The sequence below is a fragment of the Staurois parvus genome, unplaced genomic scaffold (genome assembly GCF_062004578.1).
Source record: "Staurois parvus isolate SC_StPar_1 unplaced genomic scaffold, SC_StPar_1.0 ptg000118l, whole genome shotgun sequence".
NCBI classification, from domain to species: Eukaryota; Metazoa; Chordata; class Amphibia; order Anura; family Ranidae; genus Staurois; species Staurois parvus.
In genome coordinates this window covers 3,927,580-3,948,059 of record NW_028317914.1, presented here as the reverse complement: position 1 = coordinate 3,948,059, position 20,480 = coordinate 3,927,580, and the positions used below count along the sequence as shown (strand labels likewise).

General features: G+C 45.2%; 1 protein-coding gene across 2 annotated transcripts in view; it reads right to left on the bottom strand.

The window, feature by feature from the left end:
• ASAP2 (ArfGAP with SH3 domain, ankyrin repeat and PH domain 2) overlaps positions 1-18,558 on the bottom strand; it is a 326,350-nt gene extending 307,792 nt beyond the window's left edge. The window contains exon 1 of one of the 2 annotated variants that reach the window (XM_089672021.1): positions 18,184-18,558. In XM_089672021.1, coding sequence (XP_089528147.1) covers positions 18,184-18,309 — 126 coding nt within the window. In that variant the 5' untranslated portion in view covers positions 18,310-18,558. The remainder of the gene's footprint in view (positions 1-18,183) is intronic. The other variant, XM_089672023.1, reaches the window with a different exon arrangement.
• Between the last annotated feature and the right edge of the window lie 1,922 nt (positions 18,559-20,480).

Here is a 20,480-nt window from a genome sequence, read left to right as displayed (position 1 = left end):
TTGGCTTTTGACTTTTTTTCTACAGCTAGTAAACCCCCCAGCATGTTACCCTATGTGTCCATGCACACAGAATGTAATCAATGTTTTTTGGCTGGGATGTTTTTTGGCTGGAAAAAACCCCAGGGCTAGTGGGTTTCTAGAGTTTTTTAGCTGTAAACCGGCGTTCCTGGATGGTTTTTTGGTAAAAAAAAAAATGCTAAAAAATGCAAAACACAGGAAAACGCACCTAAACGCCAAAGCAAAAACGCTAAAAATCTGAAAAACCTCACGTTTTTAACATGACTTTCCACAGCTAACATTACCAGCATTATCAAAATGTCCAGTGTGCAGGAGGACGTAGCCCTGGTTCACATATATGCGTTCCTACGGCCCACGTTTTGCGCTGGCACGAGAACCCATTCATCTGAATGGACTCCTGTGCCCTGGGACACACAGGGAAGAAGTTCCCGCGCTTCTTTGGAAACCGCAGCCAGTGCGGGCGGCGTGCCATTAGAATTAAAGGCACCCGCCTGCGGGTCCACATTCTTCTGTGTAGGTGGTGCAGCTGCACAGATGTTTGTGCGGATTCACAGCAGCACCACCTGCACATATGTGAACCTAGCCTTATGCAGGCCATAGACAGTTCGTTTATCGGCCGATTTTTCATCCGAAAAATGAAACATCGTTCGTTCTGTAAACCGATGTTGCCACCAATGATTGCAAAAATCGTCTGGTTTTCAGAAATTTTCCAGCATGACCGATAAACGAAATGAGGAGGAACCGAGAAAATCGGCCAATGCCATTGCCCCACTAACAGTGCGAAAATCGTCCGATTATTCTTTCAGACAAAAAAAAAAAAAAACGGCAATAAACGAACCATCTATGGCCTGCATTAGAGAGGTGTGTGCCTTTCCAAATCATGTCCAATCAATTTAATTTACCACAGGTGGGCTCCAATCAAGTTGTGCGTTTTCAGTTTTCCGTTTTCATACATTTGCAAACATTTCTAAAATTCTGTTTTCACTTTGTCATTATGGGAAACTGAGTGTAGATTAATGAGAAAAATATGAATCTAAACAACTGTAGTATCAGGCTGCAACATTACAAAATTGTAAAAGTGAAGGGGGCCTAAATACTTTATAAATGCGCTATTTTTTTTTTAATTTATAGATTTATAATTTTATAAAAACATAGCACACACACCTTCCTATTCGAGAGTTTCTAGCCATAATTATCAATGTATACTTGCACTCTGTGATTCATTATCCTATATTTTAGTAAACTGGGGAAAAAAAGGGAATGGCAGTTTTACTAATCTTACTAAAGGTAGGTTCACACTAGTACAGATCGGGAACATGTACCTTTCCCAACACACACAGAAACACCCTCTCCTAAAGGCACCCCCATGCATCTGCTAACGCAACTTTTTCCATGCACACTAAAATGCATAATGTTGCAGCAAAAATAAAATGTCAGAACTAAAAGGTTTACCTGCAAAGAGGAAACTACTTACCTTTCATGCTGCCTTAGCCACCAAACCACACTTCAGTGGAGAGCAATTGGATTATAGGTGGCAAAAGCAGCAGGAAAGGTGAGAATATTAGCAGGTGATCTGGCATTTATTTTCATGGCACAGAAGGGAAAACAAAGATGCAGAGTTATATATTTTTACGCAGAGTCACCGTTATCTCATAGTAGTCTAACTTCCTTTTTCACATTCGCTTTAAAAACGTGCTTGCTGTGAATTCTTCTTTCCAAATTATTTTCAATTAGTTTCCTTTCCGCCGTTTTATTCTCTATTTTTTGAGTCATTCTGACCCTTTCCAGTCTTCCAACACTGCTAGCTGCTCGGAGTGATCTATACTCACAGGGGACACCATCTCTGTTAAGTACGGCTGCATGAAAGCAAATCAACACATCATTTATACCACTGATAATGCCCACTTCTGCACTTAGCAACCACAAGAGAGAAGATTTGCATGGAAGAATATCAAAAGCCTGCAGCCACTTTAGTCTGGAAAGTGTGAGTTCTCATTTAAGATGCTTGTCCCGAGTCAAAGACTCACTAGCCCAGAACATAGTTAAAGTGTCACTAAGCCCACAACAGTAAAATCAGTCTGTATATGCAGTAAAGCATGCTTGTTATACTCACTGTGGAACCTAAGGGGTTAATCCGCTGCATTGTATAAAAAGGTCATTTGATCCTGACTTCTCTGTTCCTCCCATTGTTTAAGTGACCACCTCTTATCTCCTCATAAGACAGACTGAACTGTAGGCATTTTTCACATGCTCAATTTGGTGTGTATTGCTAGAGAGGTTTTTTTTCTCTCTTGGGAGAGTGCATGTGATCAGCAAAGGGCCAATCAGCACTTTCCAGACAGAGGTCAGGGGTTCTGCTTCCTCCTAGAGCAGAAAGGAAACACCTTCTACAAGCTTTAGCTAGTGCTTGGCTGAACACTGATAGAAGTCACAAGACTGCTCTAACTTCTGAAGAGAAAAGGTATTTAGCGGTTTAGATTTACTAAAATAATTGCACTTCCATGTTCTGTGTACTGTGGGAGACCAGATATCGTGAATGCAGGGGCCTGGGTTTAGTAACACTAAGTATGAAATGGTACCTCAATCTATCCTTTTATCTTGTATCCCATTCACAGCTGAAGAGGAAGGGCTAGCCTTGTAACACTAGCCATACATGATTCAAAGTTCGATCAAATTCCTGCCAAGATGGTTAAAATTAAAGCCACTGATAACTGTTTTCGGCACCACCTGACTTAACAAAATGTGAGTTAAAAAAAAATAAATAATCATAGTCAAATAGAAAATTATTGTCCAAACAGTGGCTGCATCCTATCAGATGTAGGCTCAGTTTGGAATTTATGGACAGCCACGGGTGCTACAGCTTTCTGAATACAATAACCAGCAATGGAGACCCCTTCATCCACAATGTCTAGCATGGATGGATGAAGGTAATTATGGATTCTCTCTCATACAGCCCACAAGCTGAACGAGAGGAATCTAAAGTTGTATGGCTAGCCAAAGCCAATCAGCCTTTACCGTCCTGCACAGAGCTGCGAATTTACTAAACAGATGTTACTGATTTTAAGACAACATAAATGACAATCAAAGAGGTGTTGCTTTGGCTGCAGTGCAGAGAAGTAATGGTCTGGACCAGAGGCGGTTAATATTTACCATTTTATATTATTTGAGATTTTATTTTTTTACAATTTTTTAGGAGTCCCATCTGGGGGCTTTGGTGAAATGTTAGGGGGTCTAAACCTAGACTTGTGATGTTTCACCTTTCAGACAAAGAAAGGAAATTATGGACACAACCCTCAATGTCCACCTCCGTAGCCTTAGCAGCACAGAATGAATGGACAAGAATAGCTCTGTACAGCGCTTCCTGTTCATGCACAAACTGAAGCATAGTAAACAGTTTACTATGCCTCAGTTATGAATGGACAGAGTCAGCGATCGGTTCGGATCAGTGACTCTCATCATTAAGACAAGGAAGGGGCCAGTACATGATACATTTACTGGCCCCTTCCCCTCTCTCTCCACCTTGACAGATTCCCCTCAGCAGCCGGCGGGAGGGGGGGGGGGGGGGACTCTGTACCACTGAGGGGGGATCAAGGGAGTATATAGGAGCCCGGGGCAGCAGGAGGTGGATGAGGGAGTGGCACAGAGGAACCAATTCTCTCCTGGAGTGGATTAATTCCTCTATATGCTGCCCCTCCTATTCAGGTGTACAGGGGCTGCATGAGGCCCCGTGGAGCATGGGGCCAGGTCGCAACTGAAACCCCTGCATGTATGCCCCAGGATGAGTGGCAGTGCTGAGGGGGGGATGGACTGAGTAACAGTGCTGGGGGTGGATGGGATCAGTGGCAGCGGTGTTGGGGGGGGGAAAGGGATCAGTGGCAGCTGTGTTGGGGGGGAGGAAATGGGTTGAGTGGCAGTGCTGGTGATTGGAATCAGTGGCAGTGTTGGGTGCCGAGATCAGTGAAACTTACTTGCTGTCAGTGTCCACTAGGTTCACCCTGCAATGCTTGTTGTCTCTGCTGGTATGCTACACTTAGATGGTGGTGCCTCTGTCTTGTTACAGTTCCACACCTAATGTTGCTCAACCTGAAAGACTGAGGAGAAACCAAGCACAAGGAGTCATGGGTCTGACCCTAGGGGGGGTCCATGTCCAGCTTTAGTTTACAATATCATGATGAAGATACTAGTACTATCATCACGTCAGTTGGGCTTTCTGCATCATCCATGACCACCAACCAACAGGAGAAGATAGGAAGAAGACCTGCACATCACGTGACTGGCGTTGAGGATTAAAAAAAAAAAAAAAAAAAAAAAAAAAAAAAAAAAAAAAACACACATGCCTTTCAAAATCCTCAAGTGAATCTAAAGTAAAAGCGTATGATGATGCAAGCACATTTTTTTTTTTTTTTTTTTTTTACAGTGAAGTTCCACCCAAAAGTGGAAGCTCTGCTCGTTTACCTCCTCCACTGCCATATTTGGTACTTTTTTGGGGGGAGGGGGGAAGCAGGTATCTGGTTTTGACAGGTACCCGCTCCCACTTCCGAATCAGTTCGCCGCTGCGAAGTGAGCCAGAAGTTCAGCCCCCTCCTGCCTCTCGCAGTCTTATGGGACTCTGTCCCACAAAACTGCCGGACCAATCAGGATGCGCAGTGAGACTCGCGCATGCGCAGTGGGCATCTAAATGTGAAGCCGCAAGCTGTCAGAGCCTGGTGCCCACAACTCAGATGCTGGCGCCAGGGAGAAGAGAAGGATGGCACGGGTGAGAACATCACTGGACCCTGGGACAGGCGAGTGTGCGTTTATTAAAAGTCAGCAAATACAGTTTTTGTAGCTGCTGATGTTTAATAAACACAAAAATGACTGGAACTCCGCTTTAAAGTTGATAAATGCAGTCAAAGAAGGGTCAATACATCTAATAGAAGCACCAGTGAAAATCACTAGTAAAGAAGCGTGTCCACCTTCCATGAACCAGGACAGAATGTTACTTATCAATAGAATGTGCTTCAGAGAGAGTGCCTGGGGACACTGGCCTTGGATTTACAACAGCTCAGGGTGAGTCATTGGATTGGAACAAATAAACGTCTAATGCTCTGACAACCAAAGTTCTGCAAAGCAAGCTAAAAAATAAAACTAGCCACAAAAAAGATCAGGGGAAAGGGGGGGGGACAAAATGTGATTAAGCAAGTCACCTTCTGACCTACACCAGCTAAGCACCTTGAGTAGCAGAACAACGTAACAACATAGCCTGTGCCTAGACAGTCGTGTACTGCCACCCCTACATTCACAAGTAAGAGGTCATCGGCGCTGCCATCATCTTCATACCAAATGTGATGGATAATGCAAAAATGTTAAACATTATCACCAGAAGAGGAATGAAAGGGTAATTTCCAGTAGGGACAATTGTTCCACTGACAAATATCCAAGAGGGAATTTCCCTTACACTAGGTTTTCGCTCACTTCCTATTGTGTCATTATTTTGACCACTTCCTATCCTATCCAAAAAAAAAAAAATCAGGCTTTAGATATATGTTAATCATTTCAGAAGCAGTCCACTTAGAAGAGGCCTAAAATGGACCTCCAGCAAGGCCAAAAAGCTCATTTAGTCTAGAGGTGCAGGGGTATGGTGTAATAATCACCCTACACTTTGCCGCTCCAACACACTTCAGCGTTTTCCCTCAAGCTCTGGGCTGTGGGTGGTCCGTCGGGATCATTATACACAGTGAAGGGCTATTAACTCGATTTTCCCTGAGTTCAGCTTCAAAGCACAGACCAATGTAAACCTGGCCATACACTGATCAAAATTCAGCTGGTTTAGCAGGGACCAACCAAACGTCAATCAGTGTGTGGGCTTCTTTGGTTAACCCTAGGTTCACATCTGTGCGGGTGGCACCACTGCGGATCCGCACGAAAATCTGTGCAGCCGCACTACCCACACAGAGGACTGCGGACCCGCGGGTGGGTGCCATTAGTTGTAATGGCACGCCGCCAGCACTGGAAAACGCAACTTTACTGAGAATCGAGGTTCCCATGTGGGCTGTGTTTTCCAAAGAAGTGCAGGGACTTCTTTCCTGTGTGTCACGGGCACGGGAGTCCATTAAAATGAATGGGCTCTCGTGCCTGTGCAAAACATGGACCGCAGGAATACGGATATGTGAACCAGGGGTTACACTGGCCAAAATGTAAATAAATACAAATGACCCTCAAATTACAACATTTAAATCAGTAATGAATTATTGTCTGTACAGTAATTTCTATCAATAAAGGTAAAATGAAAAATTCCAGCCTGTCTGATCACCAACTGTCTTGAGACACCAACTTCACCCTCCATCACTACAATGATATATCTTTTGTGACCCATCTACAATACCTTCATGGGTCCCTTCGCTCACCCTTGCAGTGTTGTGGCTATGCTGGGCTCAGAACTGAGGATTCCTGGGATCTGGTGGTACATCTTATTCCATCAATTAGGACTTCATCCATCCTGGTCTGCCCAACTCTGTTGCTATTTCCACCAATTACCAGGATGAGAGGAAGGTTCTGCTACTCTACGGTGACCCTCAGCCAACTTGAAGAACCTTCCTTATATTCTAGTGCTTGGCAAAAATAAAGTATCAAGTGACATCATATGCCCCCATTCTACAACTTCTTTTACTTATTCAGTTGACCTGTAGTAATAAAGATACATCAGCTTTGATTTTCTAGGGGTTGCTAGTTCAAGAACTTCTGTATCCAGTCGTTCAGGTTTGCTGTGTAGGTGGGCTACAGAAGTAACTTGTGTCCACTAATGCTGAATCATTAGTGATAAGCCATCTACTGTAGATTGTAAGCTCTAGCGATCAGGGCCCTTTGTCTTCTCTTGTACTAAATTGTATTGTAACTAATATCTACCTTCATTTTGTAAAGCCTGCGCAAACTGTTGGCGCTATATAAATCCTGTATTATAATAATCTATACTATGGGCTTGTTTACACTTGCAGGATCCCTCTGAAAAGCAATCCATGGAGTTTGGCAGGCAATGAGGACATTACGTCCCCTCTTCACCACCTGTTTTAACCCATAAAAAGCATGCACCACAACCATGTAAACTGCAGGTGGCTGCGGCATGTCCCCCTTTCACTTTAATAGGCTGCATTTGGTACTGTCCCCTGAATGCTATGGGGGAGATCATTTTTGCTGTGTTGAAATTGAAAGAGGAAGACTATGGCCAGCTTAACTCCTATAGTATCTTTATATCTGTCATTATTGCATATGTTTTGCTATACCTGTTGATCGTATATTTACATATGTTCTCTCTCGTAAATCTTTGCACAGAGCCATGAACAATGACAGCACGCATTACTAAACAGAAAAGCCATAGGGAGCACTAGGACCCTCTCTGATGCATTTACACATGAAAGGGGAAGACAGGACATTGTTCTCATAATTTAGTACATTTAAGACACAAATTAAAAAAAAACTCCAGCATCAGGAATAATAGTTCCATTGACACATAATAAATAAAGAGGATGCAGATGGGATTTTCAGTACAGGGTGCGCCAACTGATCTGTGAAGCACACTGACTTCAAATCCTCACTATTGTTATGGAAATGGAGAGGTGTGTCATAGGATCCATGAATGGAGACATAATGCAGACATGAGTCAATGCCAGAGAAATGGCCCAGGGTCAAAGACAATCCCATGTGACAAAGTGCAATGCTCTCACCACAGCAAGTGAGTTAACTCTTAAAGGGGAACTCCAGCTTTTCAGATAAATTAAAAAAAAAAACAAAAACGAACAAGGGAAGTGAAAGGTAAATCATTTTTATTAACGGTGTTAATGGTTTGAAAAGTTAAAGTGGTTGTAAATTCTCAAGATTTTTACCTTCATTCATACTATGCATGGAATTAAAAAACCTTCTGTGTGCAGCAGTGCCCCCAGCCCCCTCAATACTTACCTGAGCCTGGGCTATCCTGGCTCTCTGCCTCCTCATTGGCTGAGACAGCAAGCAGGAGCCATTGGGTCCCGCTGCTGTCAATCACAGCCAGTCAGCTAATGAGGAGAGAGGGGGTGTGAATGGACACATGGAGCAGTGGTTGGGAAACACGTCGCTTGGGTGCCCCCATAGCAAGCTGCTTGCTATGGGGGCACCCAACAGACAGGAGGAGCCAGGAGAGCCTGTGGGGGACCCGAGAAGAAGAGGAGGATCCAGGCTACTCTGTGCAAAACCACTGCACACAGCAGGTAAGTATAGACATGTTTTTTATTTTCCAAAAAAAAAAAAAAGCGAACCTTTAATATTGCTTTAAGGTCTCATGCAGATGGAGGTTTAGCAGCTCTTGCATGCTCAGGTGTAAAATGTGACGCTTTCTGGGGCCCTGGAAGCTGAACATGCTGCATACAGCCACCCATAGCTGTACATGGTCATGATTGGGTAAATGCAGATGTTTCTACATCATCATTTACTTGTGTATGCGTGTATGGCGCCTCTACCCTAATTCATCACTTTTGCATTCTGGGAGAAGCACCAAGTGTGGTTCACCAGACAGGAGCTGCTAAGCACGCGGTGCTGCATCTTCAAATAAAACGCATGATCATTAGATTTTAATGGTATCATGGCTAGACTGACCAAAAAAAAGCACAGCACAGATGTGAACTGACCCTAGCTCGGCACAGGGTTTCTAGTTACATATGACCATGACAACAGTTTGCCCTTTTTTTTTTCTTTTAATGGGGAGGAGACACATTTGTATTGCTTTTGGTAACAATCATATGTCATGCTGATTCACGAGAAGTGTGAATAAAAGGCATAGTTCACAAAAAAACAAAAACAACAACATAGATCCACCCACATTGGGAAAAGCCAAAAGACATGGATTATGAATGTTTTTGCATTGCAGTCAGCAGAGCATTACAACCACAAGTGGGGCACAGGATTCTGCAGACCATTCTTCCAGTCCCAGGTCCGTACTGAGATAAAATGGCACAGCACAGGTGCTCCATTGAGATCTTTGGGTCCTTCTGTGGAAGATAGGACTTGTAGTGTTCCTATTCATAGATCTCCGAATAGATGACAAAGCTACGCAGGTATCCACAACAACCTGACACCACAATTTTAATTGATTCCCAGTTTCAAGAGACCAAACAATTAAAAGGGCCTTTCCACCAGCACGGTTTGGCTTTGACCAGATTCTACACAGAATATCCTCAATGGTAAACTTCTTTTTACTAACAAATCAATAATTATGAAGTTGCTTTACTTCTTCAATGACAGGCACACATTTTCAAAATGCCTGACACATGTCACATGTGTCACTGGAAAATTATGCACTTGTGCACACGTATGCAATCTTCTCTCTTAAAGCAGAACATCACTTTATCAATCAACATTGACTATTATTAATCCTTATGTTGCTAGCAATAAATAAAATAGAAAGGAAAGTAAATCATATTTACTTTCTTTGATTTTTTTTTTGATTTTTTTCCAGTTACTTCCAGGTTTCCATGCCTAGGCAAATGATATCATACATCCCAGAAGTCTTCAGGAGAGAAGGAGGGTTTTTGTCTGCTAAGCACACCCTCCTGCATGCATGCCTGATCCAAGGGCAGATGGATTCCAGGAAGTAATTGCTACATGAATCATCTGCCCTTATGCAAGATAGCCACAGCCAGAAACTCTTGGGGGTGTTTTTCCAAGTGATTTCTCAGCAAAATAAAGCATGAAGACATGGATGGATGGATGGATGGATGGAGGAGTTTGCTTTGAATATTAAAAATGAATAAAATAGCATTTTTGATTTGTGGTACTCAGATGCAGTGCAGTTCCACTTTAACACTGTAAGCATGCTTTACTTAAGCAGACACAATTTGTTTTGAACTATACAAAATAACTAATAAAATTAAAAAATGTTTAGGGCTTGTTCACAGCAACGTCTGCTGCTGTGCCTTGTGAAGAAAGCAGTGTTGATGCATTTTAAAGATACATCGATAGTTAAAAATTTGACTGGTCATGCTAAAAAATGCTCTTTCATTTAAGGACAGTGATCACATGAAGACATTTATTGTCACATGGTTGTTTGGCTACTTTTTAAATCATAATAACAGAAATCACCCAAATGGTCCTGAACAAAAGTTTACGTGCCCTGCAATGTTTGACCTTGGTACAGACACACAAGGTGACACACACGGGTTAAAATGCCAATTAAAGGTTAATTTCCCATACCTGTGGCTTTATATTCAGTGAGCTAGTAAGCTCTCATGAGGATACACTGAGCAGGCTAGATACTGAGCCATGGGGAGCAAAAAAGAACTGTCAAAAGACCTGTGCAACAAGGTAATGGAACTTTATAAAGATGGAAAAGGACATATAAAAAGATACCCAAAGTCTTGATTATGCCAGTTGGTTTTGTTCAATCACATACTAAGAAGTGGAAAATTTGAGGATCTTTTGATACAAAGCCAAGGTCAGGTAGACGTAGAAAGATTGCTTCCACAACTGCCAGAAGAGTTGAGAGGTAACCTCAGGAGAAATACAGTCTGCTATGGAAAAAGACAGTGTGGCTGTTTCATTGAGCACAATTCGACAATACTTGAACAAAAATTAGCTGCATGGTCGATTTTCCAGAAAGAAGCCTTTACTGCGTTGATGCCAAAACAAAGTCCGGTTACAATATGCCCGACAACACCTTGACATGCCTCACAGCTTCTGACACACTTTAAGCTGGAGTGATGATCACAACCATAAGCACTGTTTAGAGAGGGGTCAAAAAAAAGTCAATAGTGACAACAATACCATTCCCACTGTGAAGCATGGTGGTGGTTCACTGATGTTTTGGGGTTGGGCAAGCTCTAAAAGCATGGGGAATCTTGTTAAAATTAATGGCAAGATGAATGCAGCATATTATCAGAACATCCTGGCAGACAATTTGCATTATTCTGCATGAAAGCTGCGTATGAAAAGCTCATGGACCTTCCAGCATGACACAGACCCTAAGCACAAGGCCAAAATGACCCTGCAGTGGGTACAACAGAAATAGATGAAAGTTCTGGAGTGACCATCACAGTCTTCTGACCTGAATATCATCGAGCCACTCTGGGGAGATCTCAAACATGCGGTTCCTGCAAGACGACCAAAGACTTTGCAAGACCCGGAGGCATTTTGTCAAGGCGAATGAACAGCTATACCACCTGCAAGAATTCAGAACCTCATAGACCACCATTACAAAAGACTGCAGGCTGTCATTGATGCTATAGGGGACAGTACACAGTATTAAGAACTAAGGGTATGTAGATGATTGAACAGGGGTCATTTAATCTGTTTACTTGTTGCCACATTTTGCATTCTGTTATAACCTATGGTTGAATATGAATGCCATAAGAAAGACAAGGAATGCATTTTGCCTGCTCACTCATGTTTTCTTCTAAAATGGTACATCCTGTATATTACGAATTCTACAAGGGTATGCAAACTTTTTAGCACAACTGTAAATCCGGAAATAGCCATTATGTTAGTGTCTGCCTAGGAGGATGAATGGAAAGAAGTAAAGACTGCAATTTCATATGAGAAGCTACAAAACAAAAAAACTTTTCTTTCAGCTCACTATTATAATGGCTCAGTACAATCCTAGTACAGGGACAATAGGAGACAGCAAACATCTAGCAGTCTTTGTTTCCAGAGTCCTGATGAAAGAAGCAGTGGAAAGGTATGTTAGCCACTTAAGAAAAGGATCTGACAAGATTCTTCAATGCAGCAGCAAAAGCAAGCCATAGATTTTTCACAATGCCAGGGATATTCACACCACAGATGGGAAACAAGCCTGAGAAGTCAAAGGCAACAAACACCAGCATTCACAGAATACGTAAAAAAAAAAAAAAAAAACCAAAGCATTCATCATAAAGACACTTCCTTCATCCCAGGTGACAATCTGTTCATTGAGCATTCACAGAATAGGATGTTGTAAAAGGAAAGTATCCAGAGCAGCCTTTGTCAACCATTTTACCCCAAAGGAAAACGCAAAATAATTTTCAGGTCTCGGGGAACCCTTACTAAAACCAATTCATAGGCGGGCCATGGCAAAGATGCACCTTACAAAGGTGGTCAGACTGCCACCCTTACAGGCAGCTAAAAAGATCACTGGTGTCCTGTCGTTGAATGGTGTTGGTCCTGGTAATAGGCAGGCACCATCAAACTGGAGGTCAATAAGCCACAGATCAAGGAACCCCTAGCAACATTGGAAGGAAGTTTGACAGGCTGGAGGCAGTGGGGCTGGAAGGGGAACTTGAGCCCTCTGCTAAACACTGGAGCCTCATACATCGGGGGTAAACATCAACTGGGCATGGGGACAAAAATGTACACTTCCAGGATCCCCATAATAAAAATGGTGTCCGATTCCATCTCTGTGCAGTGTGCACTGAAGAATAACACATTAACATTTTTATATGCGTTTATGTGCGTTGGGATTCCTATAGAAGTCAATGGCAGCCATCAAACCACCTGCTATATGCTTTTTGATGTGTTGCCAGCAAGTATGAACATGACTTGGTCAATGGCTGCCAACCCCATCCACTCCAAATCCTACATTCAAAATCACATTAGATTGTGCATCAACGTGCTTCAATAAGGCTGCTTTCACACTGCTCCATTGAATAAAACACATAAAAAAAAAACCACATGTATTTTTTATGGAGTTTTTTTAAGCATTTACGATGCGTTTCCTGGGTGCCTGACTCCAGCAAGCCCCTGTAAAACATGGACATGAGACTCAAAAAAACGCAACCACAGTACGTTTTTGACATGTCTCCATTCACTCCTAGAATGAGCTGCATTTTTAGTGCGGTTTTGAAAGCGCACCGAAGATGCAGCATGGAGAACTTTTCAAAATGCACTGCGCCCGCAGCAGAAGTGGTATGAAGATTCCCATAGGATTTAAGAGGGAAATGTTTTTATTGCGTTTTTGTTGCTTTTTTTAGCAAAGCAAAAATGCAGCCGTGTGACACCAACCTAGCATGTCAATGTACAAAGGAAATCCACACTGGACGTTAGACAGCTGTCACCTGAATTAGCCTGGGTTCACACAGATGCAGGGCTGGTTTGCAGTGCGATTTGTTAAAGAGTCCGGAGCGATCCCTGTGTGAATTGCTAAAGTGTATGACATCGGAAATCGCGTATGAACAAGGCTGAGATTTTTTTTTTTTTTTTTTTTATAAATCGCACTGTGGCCAGCCCTGTGAATGGGCTTCATAGAAAAGGATTTTGATTCACATGTCATGTGGATCGGATGTGGTTCAAAACACATCCAATTCACATATATGTGAACTGGGTCTCAAAGTCTATTTCTACGTTTTGTATTACTATAAATAAATAGTTTGTATGGGCCAACCTAACCTAACTATTTCCATGACTAATACCCTTTTCAAGCTAGAAAGCAGTGCAGGAAAGGTGCGTTCCAGTGCGGTTTCCCACACCACATTGCAGTCACACTGCCCTTGAGATCTGCTATGGGTGTTGGTGTGAGGTTAACGACACCCCAAACGCAGGTTGCAAGCACAAAAGTACCATGCGATCCAGCTGCTGTGCAGTTTAAAAAGTAGTGCATGCACTACTTTTGGTGCGGTGCAGTGTCACTTCAGCAAACTTAAAATGAATGGAGTTGAAATCGCACTGCACGGGAATCGCACAGGAACCACACAGCATTCCCGTGCCATTCTCATGCAGTTCCTAGTGTGGAAGGGCCCTAAGAAATGAAGTGGCTATCAGCACTGTATCACCGGTATGTGTCATCAGTTACATACATACACAGTGTAGTGTTCTGGCATCAATATGGAGACTTCCTGTCCAGCTCCCAAAACAAAATCAAGTCAGGCTGAGCGTAGCCATTCACAGGGAGCCTTGTATTTTATGAATGAATATAAGGTGGAAAGGCGGATGAATGACATCATGATCTCCACCTCATCCAATCAGAGGAAGCCTTATATTCGTTCACCAAAGTACAAGGCTTTCTGTGAAGGGCCGAGCAGAACTCCTAGGAACAAGACAGAAAGACCCCGTACCACTGCCGGAACACAGCGCTGTATACTGGAGGGATCATGTGGCTGACGCACCAATGGTGGGTGCAGGGGCGGACTGACAACTCATGGGGCCCCCGGGCAATAGGGGATCATGGGGCCCGTGTCCTTGCCCACACTCAAAGCACACCCAAAAAAGCCTATAAAAAAGGTGTCAGGGGCATTTCATGGGTCCCCCTACTGACCCAGGGCCTTCGGGCAGTGCCCGAGTGTTCAAATGGTCAGTCCGCCCCTGGGTGGGTGTATCTATTAGTAAAGAAAATCGTTCCAAACTATGTAAAGTAACAAAACCTGGAGTTAGGATTTAACCTCTTCCAGTCAGCCGTACGCACATATGCAACCTCTTGGCAGGTGGGTTTTAACCTCTTCCCATCAGCCGTATGCAACCTCTCGGGGAGCGGGCTTTAACCTCTTCCCGTTAGCCGTAGGCACATATGCAGCCTCTCGGGGGGTGGGCTTTAACCTCTTCCCGTTAGTCGTACGCACATATGCAACCTCTCGGGGGGTGGGCTTTAACCTCTTCCCGTTAGCCGTAGGCACATATGCAGCCTCTCGGGGGGCGGGCTTTAACCTCTTCCCGTTAGCCGTAGGCACATATGCAGCCTCTCGGGGGGCGGGCGTTAACCTCTTCCCGTCAGCCGTACGCACATATGCAGCCTCTCGGGGGGTGGGCTTTAACCTCTTCCCGTTAGCCGTACGCACATATGCAACCTCTCCCCGTCCGGCCCATGTCGATAAACAGCCGGAAGGGAGTGCTGCCGATGCAGGTGGACATCTCTAAACGTCCCCCCGCGTCCATTGCCTGTGCGCGCTCCCCGAGAGTGCGCGGCACTGCGATCGGTGCTCGCTGTGTCCTCAGATCACTGCTGTACAGGACCTCTGTCTGAGGTCCCAATTCATGTGATCCCCGATTGGCCAATCAGGGATCACATGAGCAGTAGTAAACAATGATGTCACTTCCTGACATCATTGCTTACTACTTGTGAAATCTGTGAATGATCAGAGAGATCACATGGTACAGGGCTATTCACAACAACCTTGAACCATGTGACAAGCTGTGACCAATCACAGCTCAAACAGTATTTCTCAATGGCTGCAGGAATGCAGCCAGAGAAAAGAGAAATGATTGCTTTTACAGCCTTTATGGGTATAAAAGCAATCAGTGTAAAAAAAAAAGAAAAAAAAAAATCTTCATTGCCCACCACAAGTAGTAGAGTGTCACTATGGTGACACTGTACTACTAGGGTGACATTGTTAAAAAATAAATATATAAAAATAAAATAATTTTGAAAAAATTATCATTTTTTGTTATAAAACTAATTTGGGCTTTTTTTTTTTTTTTTAAATTAAAAAGATAGATGAATACATTTTGGAAAAGATTTATGAAGAAAGATTTGCAAACTTTTATAAGAAAAAAGAAAACTTTTCAACATTTTTGGACTTTTTCAATTACATAGCAAAAAAAATAAAAAACCCAGTGGTGAATAAATACCACCAAAATAGTTTTATCTGTTCCAAAAAAAATGCTAAAAATGTCATATAGGTACGGTGTTGTATGACCGCGCAATTGTCATTCAAAGTGTGATAGCACTGAAAGCTGAAAATTGGCCTGGACTGGAAGGGGGTGAAAGTGTCCGGACTTCAAGTGGTTAACATATACGTGTCCCAGATGTAAACATTTCAGTGCTGACTGGTGGGTACTGGAAATCTCCCCATGCATACTTGCAATTGAGAGCCCTCCGTTGATGTAAATGCTGTGACTGCCAATCATAGCTGTCACATGATCGGAATGCCCGCCTCTGCCTCCTGGCATTATGAACCTCTTAAAGGGCAAGGAAAAGGGTTAGTTGTCCCCACTGGAAGATTTCTCCTCTATTCCTGTTCTGATGGCATCTCAAAAAGTTGGTCTCTCCTTCACTTTCAGTACATTCTCTCTATATCGGGGACACAGACAGCAATAAAAACCCGATAAGGGTCCCAACCCCTCACCGCTTCTTCAAATCTAAAATATCATTCTTTGGCTTTAGATAGACCTTCATTCCTCTTCTACAATGGAAGTACAGAGTAGAAGTGATGACTGACCACTCAGCACCTCAGAGAAGAATCTTCCCCTTTATACATAATAAAGCTTGGATTCTGCTGCTCCGGGCTTTGATCAGGGTATGGCCAGCTCTAGGGGGCCTCTACTCCAGATGGAGGAACCTTTGGTCATCAGAATTGTCCATCTGGAGGTAGGGTCATGGTGACCACACGGTGCAACAAGGTGGGTGATCTAAACGGACAACATAAATCAGGCTAAACATTGATCTAATGGCAAACATAATTCTATACACATGCACAGCGAGTTGCAATTGATGGTGTTACGTTCATTGCATGGAAGCGCACTTCTCCTGTGGTGAACCGTGGGAAACGCTGTCCATGGACTCAGTCAGATTTACATCTATGCGTTTTCCGCTGCATTTTGCACAGCACAGCAGTCCATTTAACATGATTTCCTATAGGACAGGTTCACATCTCCGTGTTTTCACCCGCTGTGTTTTTTGGAAAAGGTCCAGGACTTTTTTTTTTTTTGAGTTGATGGAAACTGCCGCTGCCTGGATGGAAACTGCCGCTGCCTGGATGGAAACTGCCGCTGCCTGGATGGAAACTGCCGCTGCCTGGATGGAAACTGCCGCTGTCTATTGCTCCGCAATGGCCATACCATTATTAACCTTCTTGATTGTGGTCTGGCTTGATCATTCTGCCAGATCAGACATTGATCGTTCAGTTTGATCTCACCATGTATGGTCACCATTAGATGCACTGGTAGATTTTGATGGACTTCACTTACTGGATCTGACCAATGAACACTTTATAAGCAGTTACAGCAAAGTTTTTCCTTTTGGGGTAAGAGCTTGTTCACACCAGAACGTGGTGTAGGAATTCTGTGTGCCATGCGCATATCCTGCACTGGGTGCTGCAATCTGCTGCGGGTGTAAATATATTCCCAATGACACTGCAAATGCAGGGTGTTTACCTGCAGCTGATTGGCTGGTGCCGCAGCAGTACCATGTGATCTGGTGCGTTGTTGAAATGTGGTGCAAGCATTACTTTTAATGTGGTCCAGTGCAACTCCAGCTCATTCAAATGAATGGGCTGGAAAAAAAAAAATTGCATAGTAATGCAGATTGTGCTCCTGTGCCATTCAGGTGTGAAGAATAGCTAAAGGTTTCACATAAATAAAAAGCTGATCACTGTAGGCACCCCAGCCAGTGGTAAATGGCTTGTCTGAACTCTCGAAGTTACATTTACACCTGCTTTGCGCTTTGAAGAGCAACCTGCATTCAGGACGCTCTTCGCAGAGCATTTGACAGGAGCTGCCATCCTGTTTTAACCCCCAAAATACCAGACAATGGTGCCTATGGCTACGTTGTTGTGCTTGGTTGCAGCGTGGCCCTATTCACTTGAAGTTGGTCACACTCCGTAGGTGGTACCGTCCACTGAGAGCAACAGGGGACATAATTCTGTGCAGCACAGTGTGTGTACAGCCCTGGCAAAAGGGGAGTGGTTGAGGGGCAGTAAAAACACGGCTCTACCACTGGGTTTCCATCCTCCTCCAATTGCAAGTGTAAATGAGTCCGAACTGCCACTTCTGCTAGACAGCTTGGCCTGTTAAAGGAAGTTGAAAAATAGCAGACTTACTGGCCAGAACATCAGGTGAGAATAAAGGCGGAAAAAAAGAAACCAATGCAGACGTCACCTCCGAGAACGGCTACACTGTACATATTTCTTATAGCATGTAGTATGACTTTACCATGAGAGCAGTGTGTGCAGAGGAGACGTGATCCCCAGGGGTACACATTCTACACACTTTGTATGTATTCCAGGTACTTGTCTAGCTCTATGGATCTGCACAGCACTTTACACACATTGTACATCACACAGCTCCCTGCCCTCCAGGAGCTTACAATCTAATGTCCATACATTGTATGGGATCTGCACTCTGTGATCCCCTCCTGTCCTCCTCAGTGTGTCATCTGTGTGCCCCCACCATGGCACTGACAGCCCCACAGTCACCCACCATCACTGCTCCCATCTCCTCTGCCCTCTCCCCCACTCAGAGTGCCCCCTCCCCTCCCCCTCTTACCTCCTCGATGGAGGTGACGGTGCTCCTGCACTGGCTGAGCCGGGTGGTGAAGTTGGAGGTGGTGGGGGACTTGTAATCCTCATTGGTCTCTGTGATGAATTCCGAAACACTGATCTGATCCGGCATGATGATCGGAGGAGGGGGGCACACAGAGGTACCCACTCGGGGGAGAGAGCGGACCTCTCACAACAAAGCACCGGGCACCGTCCGCACCGGACCGGGACTCCGCCGGCTACACAAGCCGCAACTCCGCACACACAGCCGCGAAGTTCGAGCAGATGACAGCGGCGATCACACCAGCCCGGGCTCCATCCCCAGCACCAGCAGCCGCCGCTCCATGAGTCCCAGATCCCCGGAGTAGGGCAGTGGCTGCTGGACACACCTCCCACTGTCACCACTCCTCTCTACCGCCCCGCCCCTCTCCCACTATCTACATCGCTAGCACACCGCCCCTCTCTCGGTATCTACATTACAACCGCTCCGCCCCTCTCCCAGTGCTACCCCGCCCCGCTCCCAGTAACTACACAGCTACCGCCCCACCTCATTCCTAGTGTGCCCCCGCCCCTCTCCAACTATCTACATCGCTAGCACACCGCCCCTCTCTCGGTATCTACATTACAACCGCTCCGCCCCTCTCCCAATGCGACCCCGCCCCGCTCCCAGTAACTACACAGCTACCGCCCCGCCTCATTCCCAGTACGACCCCGCCCTTCTCCCCACTATCTACACAGCTAGCGCACCTCCCCTCTCCCGGTATCTATATTGCAACCGCTCCGCCCCTCTCCCAATGCGACCCCGCCCCGCTCCCAGTAACTACACAGCTACCGCCCCATTCCCAGTGCGGCCCCGCCCCTCTCCCACTATTTACACAGCTAGCGCACCGCCCCTCTTCCGGTATCTATATTATAACCGCCCCGCCCCTCTCATAGTGCGACCCCGCTACCCGCCCCGTTCTCAGCGCGACACCGCCCCCTCCAAGTAGCTTCATTACTACTACCGCCCCGCCCCTCTCCCAGAATATGTCCACCCAGCTCCCTGTTCTCCTTCTCCCAGTACAGCTCCTCGCTCCTAGAAAATCCCCGCCTCTCATCATACCATCTAATCCTAACTCAGAAAGCGCACCTCCTTTCTACCGGCATAGCCCGAAGTAACCCCTCCTCTTTTATTATAACCCCGCCGCATAAACCTACCCCTTTCAAAGTAATCACGCCCCTTACCGCATAACACCTCCTCCTTTCAATGAAATCCCTCCCCTCGCCTTGTAAAGCCCTCTTTTGTAGCCTTGACTCTCAGTCTTAGAGCCCAGCCTCCCTACTAGTAACTTCTCGCCCCCCCGTATAACCCCGCCTCTCTGCCAGTAACAATTTTTCTCTGTTCTGTATAAGCCCTTCCTTCTTTCTGTATAATCCATCCCATCTTCGTATCACCGCCTCTCCCCCATATAGCTCCTCCTCCCCAGCAGTAACACCTCCTCTTCCCCATATATCCCCTCCTCTCCATCAACCTCCTCTCCCCCATAGCTCCTCCTCCCCAACAGTAACACCTCCTCTCCCTCACATAGCCCCTCCTATCAAGCAGTAACACCTCCTCTCCCCCACATAGCCCCTCCTATCAAGCAGTAACACCTCCTCTCCCGCACATAGCCCCTCCTATCAAGCAATATCCAATGATTTAACTCATCCTGTAACCCCTCCCCTTTCCCTTTTGTTACTCCTCCTCCCTGCCAGTGGAAAGACAAGTGCAGCCACTCTGCTCTGCCCCAGTGTCCCGCTCAGTGTATTCTCCCGTCCACCAATCCCGGAGCGCTCTCTGTAGCCGCACCCCCCGCACTCTCTGATAAGATGAAGCCCTCTAGAGCCCCGCCTCTCCCGTGTGACCCCGCCTGTGTTGTGGCTGGGCAGGCTGCTGTGACTAGTAATCCACATGGAGATGTGGAGCTCGGTGGATGTGCCGAGAATGGATCAGCTGGCCGAAGTTGATGACTTGTTGTAACCCTTTCTCTTCTACAGCAATGTTTCATTTTTTGTGCACGTTTTTTACATTTTGACTATAAAATGACTACCTCCCCCCTCCTCCTGAAAAAAGATGTATCTGTTATATTGTACACAGGGGCGGACTGACCATTTGCAAACTCGGGCACTGCCCGAGGGCCCGGGGTCAGTAGGGGACCCCATGAGATGCCCCTGGTACCTTTTTCATAGGCTTTTTTGAGTTTGGGCAAGGACACAGGGGCCCCATGATCCCCTATTGCCCGGGGGGCCCCATGAGTTGGGCAGACTGACAATCTATAGGGCCCC